The sequence below is a fragment of the Cavia porcellus genome, unplaced genomic scaffold, assembly GCF_034190915.1.
Source record: "Cavia porcellus strain 051 isolate PalLab524CR breed Dunkin Hartley unplaced genomic scaffold, mCavPor4.1 scaffold_32, whole genome shotgun sequence".
Classification (NCBI taxonomy): domain Eukaryota; kingdom Metazoa; phylum Chordata; class Mammalia; order Rodentia; family Caviidae; genus Cavia; species Cavia porcellus.
In genome coordinates, this window is record NW_026947515.1 from 40980640 (window position 1) to 41004911 (window position 24272).

General features: G+C 42.0%; 1 protein-coding gene across 2 annotated transcripts in view; it reads left to right on the forward strand.

The window, feature by feature from the left end:
- Dnah9 (dynein axonemal heavy chain 9) overlaps positions 1–24272 on the forward strand; it is a 365933-nt gene that overhangs the window by 306218 nt on the left and 35443 nt on the right. For both annotated transcript variants that reach the window (XM_063242417.1, XM_063242418.1), the window contains exons 60-61: positions 6869–7062; positions 9354–9502. In XM_063242417.1, the coding sequence (XP_063098487.1) occupies positions 6869–7062; positions 9354–9502 (343 nt within the window). The remainder of the gene's footprint in view (positions 1–6868; positions 7063–9353; positions 9503–24272) is intronic.

A 24272-nucleotide genomic window follows, 5' to 3' on the forward strand; every position in this document is an offset into this window, starting at 1 on the left:
TTTTCTAAAATAGACCATATATTAATTCACAAAACATATCTAAATAAATGCAAAAGGGTTGAAATCATCCCTTGCATGCTATTGGACCATAGCGCTATGAAATTAGAAATTAATGATAAAAAGATACTACAAAATTCCCGCAAACACATGGAAACTGAATAACACACTCTTGAGTAATCAGTGGGTCACAGAGTAAATCAAAGAAGAAATTAAACACTACCTACAAGAAAATGAAAACACAAATACAACTTACCAGAATCTGTGGGATGCAATGAAAGCTGTCCTCAGAGGAAAATTTATAGCACTGAGTTCCCACATCAGGAAAACAGAACGAATACAAATAAATAACCTGATGTTACACCTCAAACATCTAGAAAAAGAAGAGCAAGTCAAGCCCAAAGCCAAAAGAAGAGAAGAAATTATAAAAATCAGCAGAAATCAATGTAATAGAGACTAAAAAAAAAATCCAAAAAATCAATGAGTCAAAGAGTTGGTTCTTTGAAAGAATAAATAAAATTGATAAGCCCCTAGTCAACCTTATTTAAAAAAGGGAAGAAAAAGCTCAAATTCATGCAATAAGGAATGAAAGAGAAGAAATCACTACAGACCCTATAGAAATACAGAAAATCATCAACACCTATTTTGAAAACCTCTACTCTCAAAGGTTTGATAACACAGAGGAAATGGACAGATTCCTAGAAGCATACAAAGTACCAAAGCTAGATCATGAAGACGTAAAACTACTGAATAACCCAATTTCTATTAATAAAATCGAAAACATAATTAAGTCCTTACCTACAAAGAAGAGCCCAGGCCCAGACGGATTCACTGCAGAATTCTACAAGAAATACAAAGAAGACCTAATGCCAACACTCCTCAAACTATTCAATGAAATTGAAAGGGAAGCAATCCTTCCTAAGTCATTCCTGGAAGCAAATATTACTCTAGTACCAAAAACTGAGAAAGACCCAACTAAAAAAGAGAACTATAGACCGATCTCCCTAATGAACACAGATGCAAAAATCCTCAATAAAATATTGGCAAATAGGATGCAGCAAATCATCAAGAAGATCATACACCATGACCAAGTGGGATTCATCTCAGGCATGCAGGGATGGTTCAATACACATAAATCAATAAATGTAATATGCCATATCAATAGAGCCAAAAGTAAGAACCACATGATCATTTCTATAGATGCAGAAAAAGCTTTTGATAAGGTCCAACATTCATTCATGATAAGAACCCTGCAGAAAATTGGAATAGATGGTCTTTACCTCAATATAATAAAGGCCATCTATGACAAACCAACAGCCAGTATCATACTAAATGGCCAAAAATTGAAGGCCTTGATTTTAAAATCAGGCACAAGACAAGGATGTCCCTTATCACCGCTCCTATTTAATATGGTACTGGAAATACTAGACAGAGCAATTAGACAAGAGAGAGAAATAAAAGGCATAAAGATAGGAAAAGAAGAAGTTAAGCTGTCATTATTTGCAGATGACATGATACTCTATATAGAAGATCCCCAAAACTCCATTGAAAGACTGCTAGATATAACAAATAACTTTAGTAATGTAGCTGGCTATAAAATCAATACTCAAAAATCAATAGCATTCCTATACACTAACAACAAAGTCACAGGAAGAGAAATAAGAGAAGCCAGACCCTTCACACTAGCAACCAAAAAAATGAAATATCTAGGAATTACTCTCACGAAAGAAGTGAAAGACCTGTACAGGGAAAATTATATTACACAGAAAAATGAAATTGAAGATGATATCAGAAAATGGAAAAACATCCCTTGCTCATGGATAGGAAGAATAAATATTGTGAAAATGGCCATTCTCCCAAAACTTTTATACAGATTCAATGCAATCCCGATAAAAAATACCATCAACATACCTCATAGAACTCGAGAAATCACTCCTAAAATTCATCTGGAGCGAGAAGAGACCTAGAATAGCAAGGACAGTTCTAAGCAGCAAAGGCAAGGCAGGAGGTATCACAATCCCTGACTTGAAATTATACTACAAAGCAACCATAGTAAAATCAACCTGGTACTGGAACCAAAACAGAGCTGAAGATCAGTGGAATAGATTAGAAGATACAACCACAACTGCAAACACACTCAATCACCTTATCTTCGATAAAGGGGCCAAACAGGTTCACTGGGAGAACGACAGTCTCTTTAATAAATGGTGCTGGAAAAACTGGCTCTCCATATGCCAAAAACTAAAACTAGACCCATGCCTATCACCATGTACTAAAATAAAATCTAAATGGATCAAAGATCTGAATATTAAAACAGAAACACTAAATCTATTGAAAGACAAATTGGGTAAAAACCTTGAAAATATAGGAGTAGGTAGAGAATTCATGAACAAGACTCAAACCACACAGGAAATACTTCCCAGAATCAATAACTGGGATCACCTCTTATTAAAAAGTTTCTGCACATCGAAAGAAATCTCTAACATAGTGAAAAGAAAATCCACAAACTGGGAAAAAATCTTAGTGAACTGCCCCTCAGACAAAGGACTTCTGTCTAAAACATATAAAGAATTAAAAAAAATCAGACCCCCAAAATTCAAAGACCCTATCCAAAAATGGGCATCTGAGATGAATAAACAATTCTCAGATGAAGAAATACAAATGGCAAATAAATATATGAAAAAATGTTCATCATCATTAGTCATTAGAGAAATGCAAATTAAAACCACACTGAGATTCCATCTCACTCCTGAAAGAATGGCCACGATCAAGAAAACCACCAACAACAAATGCTGGAGAGACTGTGGAGAAAAAGGAACTCTCCTGCACTGTTGGTGGGAGTGTAGACTAGTGCTAACATTGTGGAGGTCAGTCTGGAGATTCCCCAGAAAGCTGGGACTGGAAGCACCATTTGACCCAGCTATTCCACTTCTAGGCATATTCCCAGAAAAACTGAAAGCATCATACCACAGTGATATATGTGCACCCATGTTTATAGCAGTGCAATTTGTAATAGCCAGATCTTGGAAACAACCTAAGTGTCCATCGACTGAAGAATGGATAAAAAAGTTGTGGTATTTTTATACAATGGAGTACTACTCAGCTATAAAGAATGACTGCATTGAGACATTTATAAATAAATGGACGCAGCTTGAGACCATACTCATAAGTGAAATAAATCAAACTCACATGTATAAATACCAAATAGTTTCCCTAGTGTAAGAAATGATAAGAATACATAGAAGTATGTGGTAATCATGATTCCCAATCATATTGGTTTGAAGCCATATAATGTTTTCACTCATTAACCGCAATGGTTTTAACCTGGGTTGTTCAATTTTAGTATCTATGATAGCACGAATAGCTATTTTGAAGAAAGCAACACAACATAATAGCTAGTGCTGATTATCGTCTTGTTTTGAATTCCCATCAAGCTGTAGTACATCTGTTTCCACTGGTTTTAATATGTTGTATCTTACTATATTTCAATATACACTATAGTATAAACAAAACTCTTTATAGGCAAAGAGATAATATAGAAACTGTTGTTTGTTTTCTATTAGCAGGTTCTAAATACCCTGTAATTCTTGCATTCTCTTGAAAGGCTTCACACTGTCTAGATACGCTTGCTATTATAGCACACGAAGTTACACTCAAATAATTTAAGGAAAGAGACACTATGGTAACTACTATTAAGTTAGATTATCTGGTGGTGAAACACAATGATGCTTGAATTGCTCGGTTCTGACCTGCGTTGTTCTATTACAATATCTTCTCTTATCTCAATCGTCCCCCTATTTTTAAATTAATCTATTTTCTCTCATTTTTTTAATTAAGGGAAAACTAAATTAAAGAATAACGGGACATATTATAGTAACTTTTTTGTTGTCCTATTAACCTGACTTGAACCCCAGTATTGTTCTCCCCATCTTGTTCTGTCTGATTATTATATATTCTATTTTGTTTGATAGTATCAAGTTTGAGGGTATAGGCAACCACTTTGAAGGCAATAAGATGTACTATGATGCCCAATATGGATTGACTATCATCCTTTTTCTTTGAAGTCCTGCAAGGTCTTCAGTGTAGGTTTTATTGGTCTTGTTCTGTACTGTTTTGATCAATTCTATTACACCTGATGATATAGGCAACTCAGTTTAAAAATAGCAAGAGGCACAATGGTAACCACTTTTGATCACCTGGTATTCTATTTTTGCATCACGTGCTATGCCCACCCTTCTGTTCTAACCGACTCTGTTTTGCTTAGTCACATTTGTTTTTATTCTCTTCAAAAAAGTAATAAGAACCGTGAGAGTAATAAAACCCTAAAAGTCTAATTGTTACTGTAAAAAAGAGAGGAAAGTAAGGTGGACTAAGGGATATAACCGCAGGTATGTTTGAGAGTGTAGGACGGAAAACCATATAACTGAGCTTTTGTTGGATCATTGAACGGAACTGTCTCCAATTTCACTGTATGAATGTTCACTTTATATACTTTAATTTAGTGATATGGACAACTGTTTCTGGGAAGATAATATGTAACCTATTAACTGGTGATTTTGTACTGTATATATTTTTTTCTAGAAATACTGTATTATTGGTACCCTTTTACTGCATTGTTTTTTTATGTCCTTTCCTTTTTTTTTTTTTTTCTCTCTCTCTTTAAAAAATTTTTTTAAAAAAGAGTGCATTACGCGGGGCTGGGGATTTAGCTCAGCGGCATAAGCGCCTGCCTTGCAAGCAGGCAGTCGTGAGTTCAATCCCCAGTACTGGTAAAAAGGAAAAAGACAAAAAAAAAAAAAAAAAAAAAAAGAATGCATTGCGCACCTTACAATTCATAGCCCTGTTCTAAGTGCTTTAGATAAACAGTGAAGGGTTGAAGAAGCCACACATAGGCGACGCTGAGGAACAGTGGAAGGGCTGTGAGTCCTTAAGGGCCTACTTACTGGAGAGCCGGGGTAAACCCTTATCCACACAGAATTGATTTCAACGTCAAGACTAACAATGTCACACACAAGGAGATATGAAAAGTATCACTCTAATAACAAAGCTTTCTGGGAAAATCAGGAACATTCCCAAGCAGTATGGAACCATCTTGCGAGAGCCAGAAAGGAGGCCACCTTTGGGTTTTTATGGTAGTTAAAGGTGGGTAAGGGCTCCTGGGCATGGACGTACCTGGTACAACTTCCCTTGAGCATCCAAGGAAGGAGTGCCCAGGCTTACATACATGTTGGAGACCACTAGGAAGTGACTCTGAGCAGGATTTAAATTTTACTAATTGGCTTTTATGTTTATCTGTGAGTCTGTCCTAGGCCTAGACCCCTTGCCTGGTGACGGGAGCTGATTCATAGTAGGTTGAACCTCTGTGAGTCACTGGTCCTGGCTGAGGCCTGTAGTGGCCTGTGAGGCCAGAGATACCTCAAAGGGCAAGATAAGGCCACAGCTGCGGACACTTGGCTCCAACCCCAGTTAACCAGGTAGAGACTGCAGCTGCAAAGATTACCCTACAGTCTCACGTCTACCATGTCTTCATGGTAAGACAGTGCTGCTAATTGACTTGATTCATGACTTAGAGACGTCCTTGAAGTGACTCCCAAGGTCCTGCTCATTGCCTCTGCTTTCCTCAGTTTCTCTGCCCCTTGTTGTTGGACTTCATAAATAAAATGGGTGGTCCAGAGAAGCTTTTTCTTAGCCCTGAGAGTCTTAAGCTTAATTAAAGGGTTTTGACCCTCCTGGAGCCCTAAAAACCATATGATTTGTCTCTTTTTATTTAACCTCTGCCATACACTCGTTCGGGAGATTGGGGATCTAGGTCAGGACCTGATACATACAAGTTTGCTCAGAGAGGGGGCAGAAGAGGGAAAAAGAAGGATAAGAATTAAAAGCTCTCAGAAATCAAATATCAAAAACAGGGTGCCTGTTTGTTAGCAATGTCCACTCTGCGAGGAGCTCTAAGTGCTCTACAAAAGGGTGAAAATACTGTGTTCTAGGGAACAGAGGATGTGAGTGATGCAGGTGGCCAACTTTGAACAACTGGGCTTGAAAACTTACAGAGCCTTAACTGTAGTAAGTATGTCTAGCACCAGAAAAGGAAGGACTAAAACTTTGTGATGATTCCAGAGCCTTCCGTATAGTATGAGAAAGAGTCAAACAGCTCCCAAGGTCAGAGGAAAAGCCAGGTCTGGTGGTACATGCCTGGCATCCCAGAACTCACGAGGCTGAGGCAGGAGGATCACTGCAGGTTCAAGGCCAGCCCAGCCTACACAGTGAGTCCAAGGCCAGTCTGAACTATGTAGTGAGACCCTGTTTCCAGAAAAAAAGCAACAACCCCCAAACTAATCATAAGGTTAGGGCATTGGAGGAAGACACCAAATGGAGAAATTTGATTATTACCAACTTATGCATTTAGACTTAATCCTTAGAGAAATAAACTGAGGGTAATTTTAAGAGTTGGCATTCATACAAAGCCAGTGATTCTAGAAACAACCTGAGAGATAAAAGGACAGAATTTGGCAGAAGAGTGACTGTGAGGACATAAGGAAGGAACTAATGACTCCACGTTCAGATTTCTTAGCCGAAATAAGCACTATCCTCTTCTCAGCCCCCTTTCTGTGTCATATCATGAAGGTGGATGTGGCTTAGTATCTATTGCTTATAACATCTAAACATTCGCCTGCTAAACTTTGCATAGTTGGAGGTCGTTTGCTGAGAATGAATGATCAATATCCTCCCTCTTCCATGATGTTTCCTGGAGAGAGATCGAACCTTCCAGACTAGGCTCTCAGTGAGGCACAATTGTGTATATGTTTGCACTTGCCTGAACCCCCTTGCTACAGAAATTGCGGTCAGTACAGGACTCTCTGAAATTCCCCAGGCACTGTCTTCAATGGAAGGATTCTGTAACTTGGATCGGGACATTGAAGGTTCTGCCAAAAGCTGGAAAAAGTTTGTGGAGTCCGAGTGTCCTGAGAAGGAGAAGTTCCCCCAGGAGTGGAAGAACAAGACCGGCCTGCAGCGCCTCTGCATGATGAGGGCCATGCGTCCTGACCGGCTGACCTACGCCATGCGGTAGGGGCAGGTGGTGATGGGAGGCTCTGGAAAGGCTAGCGGTATGGACAGTCTTAGGATGGCAGGGCGGATACATCTGCCTTTCACGTATCATAATGGGAAACTTCAAACCAAAAGCCAAAACCTCGTGAGGCCAACACTCTGCACATGCCATAGGTTTTCTTAACATCTTAGTGGACAGTTTGGAAACCAGTATCAGCAGTGAAACCAATATCGCATATCACATGTGATATGGTAGCGAATGATAGGACCCAGAGAATCAATGGAATATTCACCCTCTGCAGGAACAACATCTCTTTCATCACAAAAAAAGGAAAGTCAGATGATTGTGGCTGTAACTAAGATGGTAAATGAATCGCGCTGAGAAATAGACGGTTGGTTGAGTTTGCATGAAGGCGGGTGGAAGGGTTGAATATTTGAAGAGCCAAAGATTGAACAGTGAAAAATAAAAAAGAAAGCCGACCAGGGAAACTCAAAGGATTCTAGGTAGAATTGAGGGCCTTCTTGTTTAAAATCCTGTATTTGTGGCTTCTGTCTTCACCACAGGATGATCTCCTTTAGAAGTCTGAGTGTTGACTGACAGTTGTCTTGATCCAGAGCTCATTTCAAAAGGACATGTTTGTTGGAGGAAGAGCTGGGCAAGGGAGATGAGGATGTAGGCAAGAAAAAGATTGGCAGTCACAGGCCATGCATAGAGGCGGAAAACGTTTCAGTGGTTGCCTAGAGTTAGGTTGGATTAGGAATTAACGACATTATAAGGGATCCATTGATGTAATAAAAACATCCTTACACTAGATCATGGTGGAAAATGTACAGCTTGGTATGCTCATTAAAGATCACTAACTAGTACATTTGAGTGACTCATATGGTGTATTGACTATGCCTAATAAGAGTTATTTTTAAAAATAAATTACAGCTGAAGTTATAGCTCAGCAGCACAGGTGCCTGTCTGGCAAGTGCAAGGTCCTGAGTTCAATTTTTGGTACCAAAAAGACTAAAATAAAACATAGGCCATGGAATCTAAATTTGATAGGAAAGAGGTAAAGAGATTAAGGAAATAATAGGAAAAATATACAAGGCAGGGCAGTGACATTCCTGTGCCTTTTTAATGACATAAATAAGGAGCGTGAAGAAATGATACACCGTTGAAACTAATGTTAAATAGCAGATTCTGATAACAGAGTGGGATATTTGTAGTTACTGTTTCAAACAGAGTAAGATCCCACAGGATGATGAGGATGATGGTGTGACCATGTAAGCAGGTGGCTGAAGGAGAGAAAAAATGAAAATTACTTTCCAGGCATGGTGGCACATGCCTGAAATCCCAGCGCTCGGGAGGCAGAGGCAGGAGGATCACTGCAAGGTCAAGCCAGCCTGGACTACAAAATGAGTTCAAGGCCAGCCTGAACTACATAGTGAAACCCTGTCTCAAAAAATATAGAAGGAAGAAAGAAAGGAAAAAAGATAGATTACTTCAGTTGAGGGCATTGAGGATCTACAGGATTATCCATAGAGATGTCAGCGTCGCCAAGGTTAGAGAAGGAGTCCATGTGTCCAAGTGTCCAGTGAATGAGAAGGGTGACCACTAGAGCCACAGAAGGCACTGATGTACTTGGGTAGTGGAGGTACAGCTGGGGGAAAGAGCCTCAGTGGAGCCACAGGATTAGAGAGGGAGCATCTTAAAAACTGCATTTGTCAGGAAACAGGATTCTGACCACTGCGCATCCTATAAGTACGCCTGTGAAAGCTACAAGGTAAACAGTGTCCAGGTCACAGTGGGAGTCTCTGTGATAGACAGGAGTTTGGCCAGGCATTCAACAAGTAGTTGCAGTTGAGGAAGGGTCACTTGGAAAGGGATCATTGCGGAGCAGAGTGAGATCAAAGGAAACACAGAATCACAGAACTGGAGTCTAAAGTCCTGAAGGTCCTTTCATCTTGGGCAAGGAGACACTTAGAGGGGACACAGTATGGTAGATTTAGCTGCCCGTGAGCATTTCAAAGACACTGATCCTGACAGCCTCCTGATGGTGGGGTGATGTGAGAAGCCTAGAATTCCACAGAAGTCAGCAACGATCAGTGTGAATGGTGGTTCAGGAGAGGGCCTGGTCTAGGGGAGCAGTCCTGGAATCCCGGGCTCTAAGTGCCAGTCTGACAAACTGTGAACTTGGAGGCCATCTGAACTCTGTGACTCCTTAGCCCATGAGCTTGAGAACATCCTTCCATGTCTAGAGGCCTCCATTTCTCAAATATTATTTTGTGACTAATACACACATGTGCTTTCTTTCTGGCAGAGATTTTGTTGAGGAGAAGTTAGGAAGCAAATACATAGTGAGTAGAGCACTCGATTTTGCATCCTCATTTGAAGAATCGGGACCAGCCACCCCCATGTTTTTTATCCTGTCTCCAGGGGTAGACCCTCTGAAGGACGTGGAAACCCAAGGTGAGAAAAGACTCCTCTTGGGGTCCTTTCATTCTGTGGGTCTTTTGGTTTCTCTTTTCCAGATTAAAGGTTCATAAGGCGATACTCAATATTTGCAAACTGTAGAAAATTCAGGGTGAGCATTGAAGCAAAACTAGAGAATCAGCCACCAGAGAGAGAAGGGACCATTTTGTGTTATGCAAGACAGAACACACAGCAGCAGATTCAGGAAGGAGCCTTGATCCCTCCACACACCCCACCCATCTCCTTCACCCTGCTCACACCAGTCTTCCTGAAATACAAACGTGATCCTGCCATGAACTCCTATTGCCTTCAATGTCTGAACTCCCTAAAATGACATATTGTGTCCCCCAGTCTCCCAACCAAATTCTCCAGCTGACTTTCCGTTATTAATTTCCGATTTATACTGTAAAAAGTGATCACAGGGTGTGAGCTTAAAACAAGCAAATGGAAGGGGGGCAAATCGATGGAGGGATAGGAGGAGGAGGGAGAGAAGGGAGGGGTGGGGAAGGTTAAAATAGTTAAGATGTGATACATAGATATAAATATAGATGTATCAACTCCCCACAAGGAGCATGTGTAACACAAACATGTACTAATAAGAAATAAAAACTGAAAAAAAAGTAGCAAACCCTGCACATCCACACTTCTGAGGTCATAAATGAGACTCTTGATTAGGATTCTTACAGTTCCATCAGGCCCGTACACATAATTCAGAATAATGTCTGAATCTCAACATTTCTTTTTTAAAAAATTTTTATTATTTTGAAGGCAGTAGTCTACAACAGACAAGACAAAACAAAGCCAATTGAGACAGTGCAGTGAAATTGGTACAGAACTTCACAGCAGGTTACCAGGGTAACCGTAATAGGTACCATAGTGTATATCATTATCTTTAGAGTAGTTGTTCTTTCAATCAGGTATAGCAAAATCAAACCAAATACAGAACATTATAGAACTTATCAAAACAGAATATTGAATAGAGCAGTACCATTAATCAGAATAAAGCAAAACACTGATAACAATATTTGCCCTCAAAGAAATAGTAGAAGAAAATCCCTCATATTTGCTATATTGAAACGGTCATCCTCCCAAAGATGCTCAGACCTCTGGCTCCCATTTGCTAATGGGGAGGAGGAGGTGGGATGTTTGAGTTTCAGCCCACACACCAGTAAGCTGCTTACCAGGGAGGCGAGCTGGTTGCTTGTTTCCCAGTGCCCTAAGCTCCAACATGGTGCAGATCTCGGGAGACACTGGCTGGTTCTCCCCCTGGGGTGGCCACCGCTTGCCTGAGCCACGCTGCTTACCAGGGAAGTGAGCGGGTGCATCTCAAAATTTCTAAAGGTCCTTTTCTCCGTGTAAAGTAATATACACATGGGGTCCAGGCATTAGGACATGGACATCTTTGGCACTCCGTCATTCCTCCTCCTACCACACTTCTCAACTCGCTTCTTTTGCACTCTGCACTGTTCCATCAGATTTAATTACATTTCACGCTCCCAAAGTTTCCTTTCCTGCCTCTACTGATCTTGCAGATACTGATTCCAATGTTACCATGTCAGGAAACCCTACCTGACTCCCAGAGGAGCCAGGCATCCGTTCCATGTACATCCAGAGAACCCTATTGTGACGATTTCCATACTGCCTTCCTGTGAGTGAGGGTTCCTTGGGAATCGTGTGTCTCTTTCACTGTGGTACCCTGTAGGATCCCCAGTTCTTAGCACGGTGCCTTTCATGAGATGGACCCTCAGTAAACATATGTTCAGTTATCCCTCAGTGCCTGTAGGGGAATTTTTCCAAACCCCATCACAGAAACCAAAATCTTCAGATGCTCTCATTTATCTAAAATGTCATGGTATTACATTAGGTATTACACTGATAATACCTAATTCAGTGTTGGTGGTTGTACTATATTGTTTCAGAATCTGCAACACTAGCAAACTATATTTTTCAAAGTTAAATGAAGAACCGATGGGTTTTTATAAAACAAAGTCTTTCTAGGTGAGACTACACCATGCAATACAACTCCATGAGCAATCAATTGTTGGCTCATTAAGTAACAAAAGGAAAATATGCCTTTATGTTTGGAGCAGGTGAAATTAAGCCAGCTTGTCCCTAAAGAATGGATAAGAATGATACAATAAAAGAATTACTCACTAACTAAATGTATACATTTACACTCTTAAAAATCCAAATAACAGCTGCTCATGTATTTTTAAAGAATTAATAACAAGTAAGGTTTATAATGAAAAGCAGAGGCCCGTCCCCAGCCTTTCTCACACCGAGTCCCTCTTTCCAGACACTAAGCTTTGATCCACCTCTGAATTTAGTCCTTCTGAGTTATTTTTCTCTTTCATACTAATAAGATTTGGGGGCTACTTCTGAATTTATCAATTGTAGATAACTTTTATTTCCTGATACAAAGAATAAGGATTTATAGGGTAAAGAACTAGCTCAGTGGCCCAGCAATTGTGTGTAGCATGCCTGGGCCCTGCCTTATCTCAATGCTGAAAAGGGGGGTTGGGAACTTAGCTCCCCATGTTGACTTAAGCTCCATAAGTGCCTGTTTAGCGTCCATGCATTACAGGGCCAGTTGTATTGACTAGATTTTCTCATTGTTTGCATTCCCAATGCACTAATGTTAGTGACCTTTACGACTAAGGAGAGACTATCCCCTCTGCAGCTAGTTAGTTTTTAGGGATAACAAAGGGCTCACCTGGGATCCCCCCTTCCTGTGCAGACTAACTAGTCCCCATACCCACCTGTCTCCTTTACCTAACTCTTGCATCCAGTTAATATTCCTCTGCCCTAAATCAACCCAAGGTCAGGGATCAAATAAACAGGAACACTCCTTACAGCTCAAAGTCCACAAAAGTTATTCAGATTACCCAGTCCTACACTGTGCACTGTTCCTTGCCTTGTGCTAACTAATAAAGACTCGGGGCTAGAATTTACCCCCACTCCCTCAGCCTTCTGACCACCTAATGCTTCTCCATGTGGCCCTGCATGGCTTGGCTTGCCGCCTTTCCTCAGGAACACAAGTGATAAAAATCGTCCACCCTCATTCGCCTCCCCTTGTAGCCTCTCACGGTCACCTCCACAAATTAAAACCCCACAGGTATAAATGGGAAACACTACTGGACACCAAAACTCTTTCTTTTTCTCTGTAATTTTTCAGCAGACTCACTGAGATAGAACTCACAAACCATAGAATTTGTCCATTTTAACTGCGTAATTCATCGGGGCACAACAGCCTGGTAAAATTGTAAGACTCTATCTCAAAAATAAAATAATGTGAACAACTCTAAATGTTTTAGTATGTTAACAAGTCTGCACAACTCTTACCTCAGATTTAGGAAACTTTAGTTTCCCTAAAAAGAAAGCCCATCCGTATCTAATTGCGTCCCATCACCACCCAGCCCTAGTCAACCATCACTTTACTTTCTAGCTCTAATATTTGCTTATTTCTAAACATTTCACACACATTAAGGCACATTGCATGTGCTTTCCTGTGACTGGCTTCATTCATTTAACATAACAAAATTTCCAGAGTCTGTCCATTGCATAACATGTATCAGAAATGATTCTTTCTGATATATTTCTTTATACAGCTCTTCCACATTTTATTTACCCATTCACCCGTTGTCAGACTAGTGGACTATTTCATTTTTTTATCTTCTCAAGAAATACCACTATGACCATCCATGTATGAGTTTTCATGTGGACATATATTTTCAGTTTTCTTTAATACACACCTTGAGCAGAACTGTTGTATTAGACAATAACCTTGCGTTTAACTTTTTAAAAAAATACCAGACTGTTTCCTAAAGCAGCTGCACCATTTCACATTCATATCAGCAGCATGCTAATTTCAATTTTTTCATGGCTTCATCAGCACTTCCTATTTTCTGACTTTTAATTACGGTTACCGTGGTGGGGATGAAGTGGTGGCTCACTGTGGTTTGCATTTGCAACTTTTCCATGTGCTTGCTAAACATTTAGATATCTTCCTTGGGGAAATATCTGCTCAAAAAAATTGTTTCTGAGACAGAGTCTCACTCTGTAGTCTAGACTGGCCTTGAACTCACTACGTAGCCCAGGTTGGCCTTGAATTCGCAATGATCCTCCTGCCTCAGCTTCCCAAGTGCTGGTATTACAGCATCTGTTACCATGCTTTTCCCCATTTTTTCTAATTTGAGGTATTTGTTTCTTGGCTTTTGAGTTACAAGAGTTCTTTATGTCTTCCAGATATGAACTCCTTTTACATACACTCCACAAATAGTATCTCCATCTGTGGGGTTTCTGCTCACATTTTTTTGTTGTTGTTTGTTTTGAAGGGAATAAAATAAAACAATAAAATGGAACAAAACAAAACAATGAGAACAGTATCAAATTTCAAAAACCAGACAGGAGGAAATCCCCCATAGTTGCTACTGGCATATTGTTATCCTCTAAATAGATGCTCAGATACCAGCCCCAGTCCTCCAAAGTCAGTCAATACAAGCTTTAAGTTGTTTTTGTACCTCAGTTGCCATTCTCTCCGTCTGTGTTCCTCTGAATCAGCTGGTTGCTGACAAGTTGTGGGGGGCAGATCAGGGAGGGGCCTCTTCTGTCTCTCAGCTCAGGTGCTGACTGGCTCACAGGAAAGGCAGGCTGACTTCTTGGCTTTTTTCCTGACCTGTGGTTGCCACTGGCTCATGGGAAGGCAGGCTGAATTCTTTGACGTCAACTATCTTAAGAGCGTTATTACTAACATCACATGACTCGTTACAGATAGGGTTTTGATGGAGGCCAGCCTGGGCTACAGAACAGTTCAAAGCCAGTCTGCACTGCATAATAACCTTTAACACCTTCAGCCAGGTGTGGTGATGCATGCCTGTAATCCCAGCACTCCGGAGGCTGACACAGGAGGATTGCTATGAGCTTGAGACCAGCCTGGGTTCCAAAATGAGCTCAAGGCCAACCTGAACTGTATAGCCAGACCCTTTTGCAATCACAGGGGTGACATAGTCTTTAGCTTTACGAAGTTCTGCAAATACTCTGTTCATTTTTTTAAGCAGAAAAGTTTTTAACATTTTTGAAATCTAAGGGGTTTTTTTTCCTCCTGTGGCCAATTGTGCTTTGATATTGTGTTTTAGTAACCCTTGTCTGTCTCAAAGTATCAAAGATTACTAGCCTGTGTTTTCTTCTAAGAGATTTCTTTTTAGCTGTTGCATTTAGGTCTATGATTCTTTTTCAGTTAATGTTTATATATAGTACAAGGAAAAGCTGCAACTTTTTCATTTAGGTGCAGATACACAGCTGCCCCTGTAGCATTTGTTAAAAAGATTATTGTTACTGAATGAATTATCTTAGAAGCCTTGTCAAAATTAAATTGACCATAAATGGAAGAGCTTCTCTCTACACTATTAATTATATTCTATTGATTTACACGCATATATATATACATCATTAACAGATATATATCTTTACATCCTTAAGAGTCTTCATACTGTAGCTTTGTGTTGTTCTGAAATCAGAAAGTGTGTACTCTTTTTTATTTCAAGATTATTTGTGGTACCTGTGAGTGGGGCTCATATTTCCATATAAAATTTAAGATCTTCTTGTCAATTTCTACAAATTAGAGTAACTGTTTCTTGTGCCAGATCTTCGGGGAAATTTTCAATCTTTGTCATTACATGTGACAGCAGCTATGTAGTTCGCACTGGTAGCCTTTCTTGGATGGAGGAGGTTTCAGACTATTTCTAGTTTACCGAGGTTTTTTATTGTGAACACTTTTATTATTAGAAGTGTTAGATTTTCTCAGATCCTTGTTCTGCATATAGTGAGAGGATAATCTTTTCTCCTTTATCCTATTAAGACAGAATATTATATCAACTGATTTTTAAAAATTAAATAAACTTGGATTCCTAGGGTCTCAATTGGTCACATAATACTTTTTATATATTACTAGATTTTATTTGCTAATATTTTTTGAGAATATATTCATGAAAGATATTGATCTACTTACTTAATTTCATTTGGGTGTTTTTGTCTATATTAAAACAATATGTCTATATTATGTCTAATGATAATCTGTAGGTCAGATTGAGTTGAGAAGCTTTCCTTTCTCTTTTTTTGTTGTTGTGTATTTGTATAAAGGGTAAGTGCATTAACTTTTCATCATTACAACAAAATAATAACTTTATTAAGAAAGAGGTTTATTTATCTCTCATTTTTGGAGGCTGAAGGTCTAAGCAGCACAGTTCAGGCTCTGGCAGAAGTCCCAGGGTGGGTGACAGGAGCCTGTATATAAGGAGTGTCACACAGCGAGTGAGCCTAGCTCGTTTTCATAGAACTTTCTCCAAGCTCCAGGGTCACACAATCACTTTCTAGACCAGGGCCCTCAGGACCCAAGGACCTCCCACGAGGCCCCAGCTCACAAAGGTTCCACAGCTCCTCCCGTCCCATCATCATGGAAACCAAGCCTTCAGACACATGAATTCCTGGGGACACCCAACCCGTAGTAACTGGTATTAAGTCTCCTGAGTGTTTGGTAAAACTCAGTGATGCAGCCTTCTGGGTCTGAATTTATCCAAGTAGGAGGTGTTTACATTACTTGTTCAATTTCCTTCCCAGTTCTGTTCAGATTTTCAATTTCTCTTTGAATGTATTTCAGTAATTTGTTTCTTTCTCATATTTTATTTCCTTTATGTTATATAATTAATGGTAAACAACTCCCATATTTTTATATCTGTATTAAAATATTTAATTTCTCTTTTGGATATGTTGTAACTTGAGTACTTTTTGCAAGACCTAATTTGTTTTGTTTGTTTGTTTGTTTTTTTGTCCTGGGAATTGAACTCAGGCCCTTGCACTTGGCAGGAAGGCGCTTATGCCACTGAGCTATGTCCCCAGCCCCAAAATTTAAATTTTATCCTATGAATTTTAGATCCTTTCTCTTTTCTTCCTCTCTGTAAACTGAGGTTTCCATTTTGTAACATTTGTCACATACGTTTTAATTTTCAGATAAGAATAAATTCACATTCTTCGGTTACTATGATTAATCCTTTTCTAAACATTAATTTTTAAATTTAAAAACCAATGAATAACATTTATGTCCTAATGAATATAAATACGTTATCTGTTGCAGAGCCAAGAGTGTCTGAGATTACATTTCCTTCGTTTTGATTCAGTGCCATAATCTATAAGAGCCTTCAGAGAAGAATGTTCTCAGCACAGAGGTTTAAAATCATGTAAAATTTCAGTTTGCTTCATATGTAAATGTTGATTTTTTTTCTAGCTTTCAGTTTTTCCTGGAGCTGCAAATTACTTTTTTATTTTCTTAGAAAAAGAAGTGACTGTTCCATTCAGCATAATCTCTAATTTCTTATTCATTCTGCTCGTTGCGAGGAATCCACTCTAATCTTCTTGACAAGATTTTTCCTAGAGCCCACTGGCATTCTTTTCTAATACAGATAAACTGTATTTCAGCTTTCTTGAAAGCCTTCTAGGAATGTATTTTCTTGATATAGTATTAGCTTTAATGTCTTTTTTATCACACATTTTTTGTTTCTTATTTTTTGTCTTTATTTTGCTAGAACAAATCATCAGAAAAGGATTGAAATAACATTTCTAATCTTTGTATGCCAAAAATGTCTTAATTTTCCCAATGTAATCATTTGATATTTTTTCTAGTTCCAAGACGATTTTTGCTTAGAAGTTGGGATAAATGGCTGTGTTGTCTTCTGAAGCCAGTTTTGTACATGAGTGGTCATATTTCATTAGTATTATTTTCCTCCTGCTTCATGTTTGATAACCCATTTTTACTTCCCTAGAAACTTTAGGATATTTCTCTGCCTTGTGTCCTAAAATTTCATGTTCTGTGTCTACCTGTAGGTGTTCCCCATTCACCTGCTCAACTCTCAGGGGGTCATTTCAAGGAGAAGTCACATCTTTCTTTCGTACCAGAAAGTTGCCTGATTATTTTTGATAACACAATCGCTATACACCAACTGCGTCATGTGAGAACTGAGTCTCAAGAATTCTAGTCCTAAGTGTCTCTATTTTCGGTTGGATGCTAGTCTGAATCACCAACATTAAAACAACCCCTTAACTCACCTGTAGTTGTTACCAAGCTGCATCCTGAGCCATCTTGCTAAATCTCACATTCAATCATGTCCTGCTTCCAATTATCCTAAAAGTTACGTCCAGGGTCACTAATGAGATCAGTGTGTCCCACAGACCCAGGCCTTTCTTTCAAGCTTTGGATTTTCCTTTCCCACATTTTCACTTTACTCTAGCTAAGTGGTCTTTGTAGCTCTTTAGTCATACTGTAGAAACTTCCTGAACTAGGGCACTTTTGCAGATGGTTCCTTTTACGTGAAACAACTTCAACAGCCAAGACCTGTTCATCCTTCAAAGATCAGTCTCTCCTGACCTCCTCCTGGCAAGGCCATTTGGTTCTCTATTACACATACTTATAGCTCTCAATACATTTGCATCAGAATGCTTAATACATTTCTAATTTAATCGTTCTGTTTTAACTTCTGTGTGTCGGCCCGTTTGTGACCAACATCCTTGAGGTGAGAAACCACATCATTTGGTTTAACATCTTTTCTTACTGGATCCTCCTTGTAGCCAGCACAGATACTATCCCCAGCAAATATTCATTGAATGAATTAAGCAACAAATGAATGAATATCACAAGGACTGTTATCTTAGCTTTCACATTTTTATAGTTCTATAAGTCTTCCAAGGCAGATTGTACTCCTTTCATACAGGTAAATTCTAGTTTCTTCGTTTTTATTCAATGTTTTCCCTTTTAGAAGCTTTCATTTACTCTGTTTATGAGCAATTTCTTACTGTTCCTAGCCAATTGACCTCTGCCTACTGCATCACATAGTTGGATGCTCACTGTCATCTTAGGCAAGCTGACCCTTCCTGAACATCATTGGTTATTTGTCTCTGAATGCATTATCTCAGAATTGTCCTTGGCTTAATCTTAATGCATACGTCCAGCAACAATATTGCTATTCATCAACTAAAGTTTATGGGGGCACCTGTGCCTTCTCCCTGTCTCGCACCCTCCCTTTATACGTTCCGGATGGTTTGATTTATTTTCTAACTCACCCATTTAAAACATATATTCTGAAGATGTACATGCTTCTCACATCTCGAGTATAATCAAGTTGCCTGATGAGCTCCTAGCTTCAAATTTGGACTCCACAGGCCTGCTCCAAACACTTAGCCCACCTTCCCTGACCCCACTGTATTAAGGGAAGTCACTCTCCCTGGTTTGTTTGCTCAGTGTTTGTATCAGACAGTTCATTTTACCTCTCCACAGCCTCTTTAAAAGCTTAGACTCTTTTCCCATCGTTGGTCATTTGATTTATGTTCTTAACCCCTGCGTTTCTCCATTCGTTTTGCCATGACAGTTCCTAATACTGGATAGGATTGCAAAACCCAAGCATAGAGACGTGTTTGTCAATCCTTCCTTCACCCTCTTCCGTCGAAAACAAAATGCACATACACATAAACAGCTCCTTCACCTGCTGACTTTTGGTTAGGGACCCCTATTTCTATTGTTCTTTTGGGTCACTGAGTGTCCTCCAAGATTTCTCTTCCTATCTGTGAAAGAGGAGGGGGAGGACGAGGAACTTGTACCCACTTTCCTGGTCTCCGCCTTCGTGTGAAATCACCGCCCTCCACTCTGTTCGTCCTTGCATCTTTGATGAATCTGTGAGCCTTGATTTCATTGTATGTTTCTTCTCTGTCGTTTCCTACCACCTGCTTCCCAGATGAGCCGTTTTTCCTCATTTGCTCATTTATTTTCACTCTGCTGCACCTTCTTCTCCCTAAGATACCTTCCTACCTGTCGATGTCCGCTCCCGGCCGGCAGGAAGGACACACGACACAGTCTGGTAGTGGACAACCTTTTCTTTTTATTTTCCTTCTCCGTACAGCCTGCCCTGGGTTCTCCCAGCTGAAGCCTCCTTTGGTCCGCTCCCCGCGGCTCCTTTTGTGCTTCAGCCTGCCCCAAAGCCTCTACCGGTCCGCTCTCCGCGGCTCCTTTTGGGCTTTTACTTTCGGGCTTCTATCTGGCTTCTACTTCCGCCCAGGGGTGGCACCGGTATATATACGGGTACAGTGTCCAATCATGTTAAAGTAAGCAAGGCAAGCTGATTGGCTAACATCATCAGTTGCCAGGCAGACTATATTGTTGAGCGGGTTGTTTACGCGGTAAGCAGGAAACTAACATATTCGATGGGAGGGGTAATTTACCTCAGGCCTCACTCTTTACTACAGGCCTCACGTCCGCCAAGTGAGGCGACCGGGCTCGGGGCTGCGGCTCCCAACATCTCCCCCTTTTTTATTTTTTATGAATGTGCGCATCGTAGCCCTTTCTGGACTGGGTGCAGAGGCTTATGCCCTATGTGTAGGCCCACCGTAGGTCCTTGGCTTAGACCCTGGTCGGCCGTCCCATGGTCTGCCAAGGCCCTGAGGCCCTCGTCCTTTTTCTAGGGCCAGGCACAAACTGGACGGAACCTGGATGTACACAAGCTTGTACTCATTTTCTCTCCGTAAAGAAATCCCCTCGGAGAGAAATTTAGACCTGGGCAGCATCTAACAGTCCAGCGGCTTACGTGCAGGATGGGGTAGGGCCTGGCTTAGGTCGAGTCATGCTGGGGAGGCACGCTCTTACCCGTCATTGACTCACCTACCCTGCTATATCATAATTTTTTAGAGGAGGAGTGTGGGAAGCTCACCGTCCCTAGACTCGGTCGTAGGCTAGGCGAGCGAGCCATGCATATGCCTGAGGATCTTTTTGTCTATTTTGGGCTACCGCTATTTCTATTCATCTTGTTGGTTGGTCTGTGATGGATCTCCAGTAGGGCAGGTCTGATCTTTAGTCGAGGGCTTTGTTGTCCGTGTCAGTCTCTCCGGTATCTACAGTGGTTCTCGTCCCGATTCCTGTGGGAAAACACAAACCGCGCCTCGGTTCCAGCTGACCACTGGATCCGGGCCCATCCATTGTCCTGTCAGGACATCTTTCCACTTCACCCACCCTTTATGGTTGGGGGAAGGGTTGCAGTGCTCCACAGCTGGGGAGCGATTATCATTATTTAAATTTAAAAAATTGTGTGTGAATAGTGCCATGGATAATCGTGCCTTTGGGGCCAGGCCTTGGCCTACTCCCCCTTTTTGTTTTTTATTTTTTATTTTTTATTTTTATCTTTTTTGTTTTTTTTTTTTTTTTTTTTTTTTTTTTTTTTTTTTTATTGGTACCAGGGATCGAACTAACAACTGCACACTTGCAAGGCAGGCGCTTAAGCCGCTGAGCTAAATCCCCAGCCCCTTTTTCCTCGACCGGCGTTTTTCTCAGCCTGCTCGGCAGAGTAGCCGCCCATGAAAATATCGTCTGCCCAGCGGCGCGACGTCATAAGACTGCGGTCGCGACAGAGTGAAACGGGGCGTCACTTCCTGTGCCGGCTGAGGGAAGGGAGGGTTTCCTGTGGCGGCCTCTCGGCGGGGAGCCGCTTTTAGAAAAGAGCTCTAGGGCGGAGCGGATGGCTCTCTATCTCCTCCCCGCCAGAGAGCGCCGGGGAACCGAGTCTGACCATCAGCGCGCCGACCCTCTCCCACAAGCATTCTCTTGTTCCACCCCCGGTCTCCCCGATTGGCGTTTTTCTCAGCCTGCTCGGCAGAGAACTCTGCATACCAGGCTCGCCAATCCAGGTAACTGCCCGAGGGCAGACAGGCCTTTGCCAGCTGAATCCAGTCCGCGGGGGTGAGGGGCCCAGAAGACAGATTCTCCAGCATGGCAATGGTGTAAGGCGCAGTCGGCCCAAAGGTTGTAACTGCATTTTTAAGTTTTCTAATCTGCTTTATCTCAAAAGGCTCCCATACATTGCGTCCCTGGCCCATAGCTACTTGTACAGGAAATATCTCGTAGGGGCCACTATCTATCCCAGGTGGATGTACCTCATGAGACAAGCGTCCCCCCTGCCAAAGCCGCCTGTAAAAATACCGACCTGCCGGCGGCGGAGCATAAGACAGCGGCCGTGATTGGGCGGAAAATGGGGGCCCGTGCATCACTTCCTGTTCTGGCGAAGAGGAAGGGAGCTCCCGGGCGGCCGCCCCGCGGCGAGGGATCGCCTCCGGAAACGGCCCCCAAGGTGGGGCGGAAGGCTTCGCCTCCCTCTCGCGCCGGGGAGCGCTCAGGAGCTCTCTACTCCTCCGCAGACCAGGTTGAGCAGAGCGCAATTCGCGGGGCAACGCTGGAAAAGAGCCCTGCGACTCCTTATTGAGCGACTTAGGCTCCTGACAGCTGGTCTCTTTGGCCTCCTTGCCATTTAACTTTCCCTCGTCCTCGGAGTCAGACGACTCCGAGGCTAGAGCCCCGTCCTCCTCCTTAGCATCCTTGTTCCCCTTGACAGACACCTCTCGGGAGCTCCCTGACTGGGCCTGCTCAGATACCCTGCATACTTTTGTAAGCTCTTGAGAGCTTTCTCCACAACCACCCTCGCTCTTAGTGCCGCTACCTAGCATGTTTCCCATTTTTTAATATGTTACTCACCGCGTGAGGCCCAAGGAATCCGCCACTTACGCGTGAGCCTGAGGGGAGTCTAAAAGCCCTGTAGGTGCGCGCCACCCAGAGCCCAGGCTTATCCCCAACTCACCTGTCTCGCAGCTCTGTACTGGAGCGTTGTCCACTTCCACGTCGCGGGGGTGATCAGTCCCCGTACGGGCCACCAAATGTCGATGTCCGCTCCCGGCCGGCAGGAAGGACACACGACACAGTCTGGTAGTGGACAACCTTTTCTTTTTATTTTCCTTCTCCGTACAGCCTGCCCTGGGTTCTCCCAGCTGAAGCCTCCTTTGGTCCGCTCCCCGCGGCTCCTTTTGTGCTTCAGCCTGCCCCAAAGCCTCTACCGGTCCGCTCTCCGCGGCTCCTTTTGGGCTTTTACTTTCGGGCTTCTATCTGGCTTCTACTTCCGCCCAGGGGTGGCACCGGTATATATACGGGTACAGTGTCCAATCATGTTAAAGTAAGCAAGGCAAGCTGATTGGCTAACATCATCAGTTGCCAGGCAGACTATATTGTTGAGCGGGTTGTTTACGCGGTAAGCAGGAAACTAACATATTCGATGGGAGGGGTAATTTACCTCAGGCCTCACTCTTTACTACAGGCCTCACGTCCGCCAAGTGAGGCGACCGGGCTCGGGGCTGCGGCTCCCAACACCTACCTCCTCGAGTTCCTCTGAAAAAATGAATCTCACACGTGAATAGACTTTGAAAAGTTAAAGGACAGCAGCCCCAAAGGGCACTTTAGGGACACTGATACTGCATCTGTCCTCAGAGGCTCCTTCCTTCGGATCCTCTCCCCTTCTGCAGTAACAGGCGTCCCCCTCATCCCCCAGCCCTTCTTTCTCTTGCTTGGGCTGGGCTCCTTCCTCCTCTCTGCAAGCACCTGGCTTTGACAAAATGAATTCCGCTCCCTCTATTTTATGATCAGAAGAAGCTGTGCGTCTCACCTTTGGCTTCTGCTGCCTGCTTTTTCTCTCTCTGATGTTCCCTCTGGTTAGAATAATGATCCCTCTTGGAGTTGTGCAAGCCTGCTGTAGCTCTTGTATCTCTGCAGCCGGATTATCAATACTTTACGTCAAGTCACTTTTTTAATGGGCCTCGCCCCATTCTCTTTTCAAGAGGCAATTAAAAGTGAATTAGAGCCAGGCATGGTGGCACGTGTCTAGGAGGCAGAGGTAAAAAAAATCAAAAGTTTGAGACCAGTCTGGGCTACTTACTGACTTAGAGCTTCTCTCAAAAAAAATTTTTTTTAAAGCATCAGGGATATAGATCAAAGGAAAGATCCTACATTCAATCCCAAGTACCAAGAATAAACACATACATGGAGATTAGATGGGGCCAAGTGTAGTCTTTAGAGATTTGCTTTAGGATACATGGAGTATTATTCGTTGTGATGAAATAAATTTATCACTTCATGTTCCAGAGAAGAGAGTAGACAGAAAGATGTTTAAAATACAGAGATGGGATTTAGGGAACGGTGTTACAGGGTCCTCAGAGAACAAGAGGAGATAAAGCCCTCTAGGAGGAGGTCAAGGGGATTTACTAGGATTCCAGGTGACACCTGGACCATCTGGAGAGCTGGAAGAGAAGTCCAAAAGGTAGAGACGTGTCACAGACAGTGGAGGTGAGGGGGTAACAGAACAATATGAAGGTGAGAGGCTCAGGCATGACGCAGAAGGTATTTTGATAACCTCAGAGTTGCAAATGGAAGCTTCTGCAAGCTGACCTCGCACCCTGTGAGCCTCCCACGTGACCCGTCGTGTCTGTTAAGTGGTGAGGCCGTGAGAATCCCACCCATTTTTCTCTTTCTCAGTGTTTGCAAGATCCATTTCTTTCCTCTCATCCTCACCGGCACACCTCGAGCCCACACTGATGCAGAATGAGTCCAGCTGGCTCTGCGAAGCCAGGCTTTGCCCCTCTGACTCCACTCTGGGGTTTTTAAACTAATCTTAAGTGCTTCTTCCTGCATAGGTCCCTCTCACTAATAATGAAAGTAAAAAGGCTCTTTTGTGGTAAAAGTGTCACAGAAGCCCTGTAATAATCCCAGCACCTTTTATCCTGGTGTTTTCTCTGGAATTAGTTGTTTATCGCCCCAGTTTTAAAGCTGACATCAAATGCATTGCCAGGTAGGATTTATAGAGTTTAATAAAAGTGTTTTGGGGGTTCATCTCAGTTGAATCTGCAATAACCGTTTCTCAAT